At 19.6% G+C, this 1,031-nt stretch overlaps 1 protein-coding gene across 1 annotated transcript; it reads right to left on the bottom strand.

Annotated features, from left to right (window-relative positions):
* Window positions 1-31: 31 nt before the first annotated feature.
* On the bottom strand, window positions 32-1,031 carry PGSY75_0018600 (apicoplast calcium binding protein 1; the record flags this gene model as incomplete). The annotated part of the gene is made up of 1 exon (XM_018783330.1): window positions 32-1,031. A coding segment is annotated over one exon (1,000 nt), but the record flags the coding sequence as incomplete, so codon positions are not given.

Here is a 1,031-nt window from a genome sequence, read left to right as displayed (position 1 = left end):
TTATTTATTATTTATTTCCTTGTGTGAGATATCATGTGGCGTATACTATGTCTGGAGCCGAATCGAGAACTGCAAACGTAGTAAGTTGATCTTTGTATTCGTAAAAATTTAATAACATATCATTGTTTATATCAAAGGAATAATATAAATATTTTATATTTAAAAACAACCCTTCTGATATATTTAATTCTTCCTTCATAAACTTAAAAATGTCCTTTTCATTTTTATTTTGTTTAATATATTTTTTAAATTTATTAAAGACAATTTTATCATCATTTATATAATATAATAACTCTGAAGGGTCGATATGTCCATCTAAATTATTATCAATTTGTATAAAGTTAGATAAGATATCTATTTCTATTAATAGGGTTAATTGGAAATTAGGAAATTCTTCTATTTGTAATTTATCATCTTCATTTAAATCCCATTTTTTTTTATTATTTATATAAAAAAGATTTGTATAATATTCTATTAATTGATGTTTTCTTAGATATTTATGTTTCTCTTCTTCTATAACAGTTTCTAAAAATTCTGTTATATAAATTTGTAGATATTCAATTATGATTCGTTTATCAACTACATAATCTTGATCAAATATTATATGTACTAATTTTATATAATTAAAATCATATGAATTTAATGATAAAAATTCGATATAATTTAATTTTTTATCTTTGTCTATATCAAACATATCAAACAGATATCTTAATATTTTCTTATTTATTTCATTCATTTTTGATAGGATATTTACATTCTTTTCAAATTCAATATAATCAATATATTTATTTTTATTTATATCCAATTTTTTAAATACTAGAAAAGCCTTTTTTAATACTTGTTCATCCAAAGAAGGATTATTTGTATCCACAATGTAATTGAAGGATTCATTGTAATATTTATCTACATCTTTATAATTTTCACTATTCATATTATTATTATTATTATTATTAATATTATTATTTTTGACTGGGGGATATCCCACCTTACTAGTATAATAATTTTGTCTCTTTTTTTTTTTATTTTTTTCT

Source organism: Plasmodium gaboni (assembly GCF_001602025.1).
Source record: "Plasmodium gaboni strain SY75 chromosome Unknown, whole genome shotgun sequence".
NCBI classification, from domain to species: Eukaryota; Apicomplexa; class Aconoidasida; order Haemosporida; family Plasmodiidae; genus Plasmodium; species Plasmodium gaboni.
Note: the sequence above shows the minus strand (reverse complement) of the source record. Positions and strands in the feature narration are given on the sequence as shown.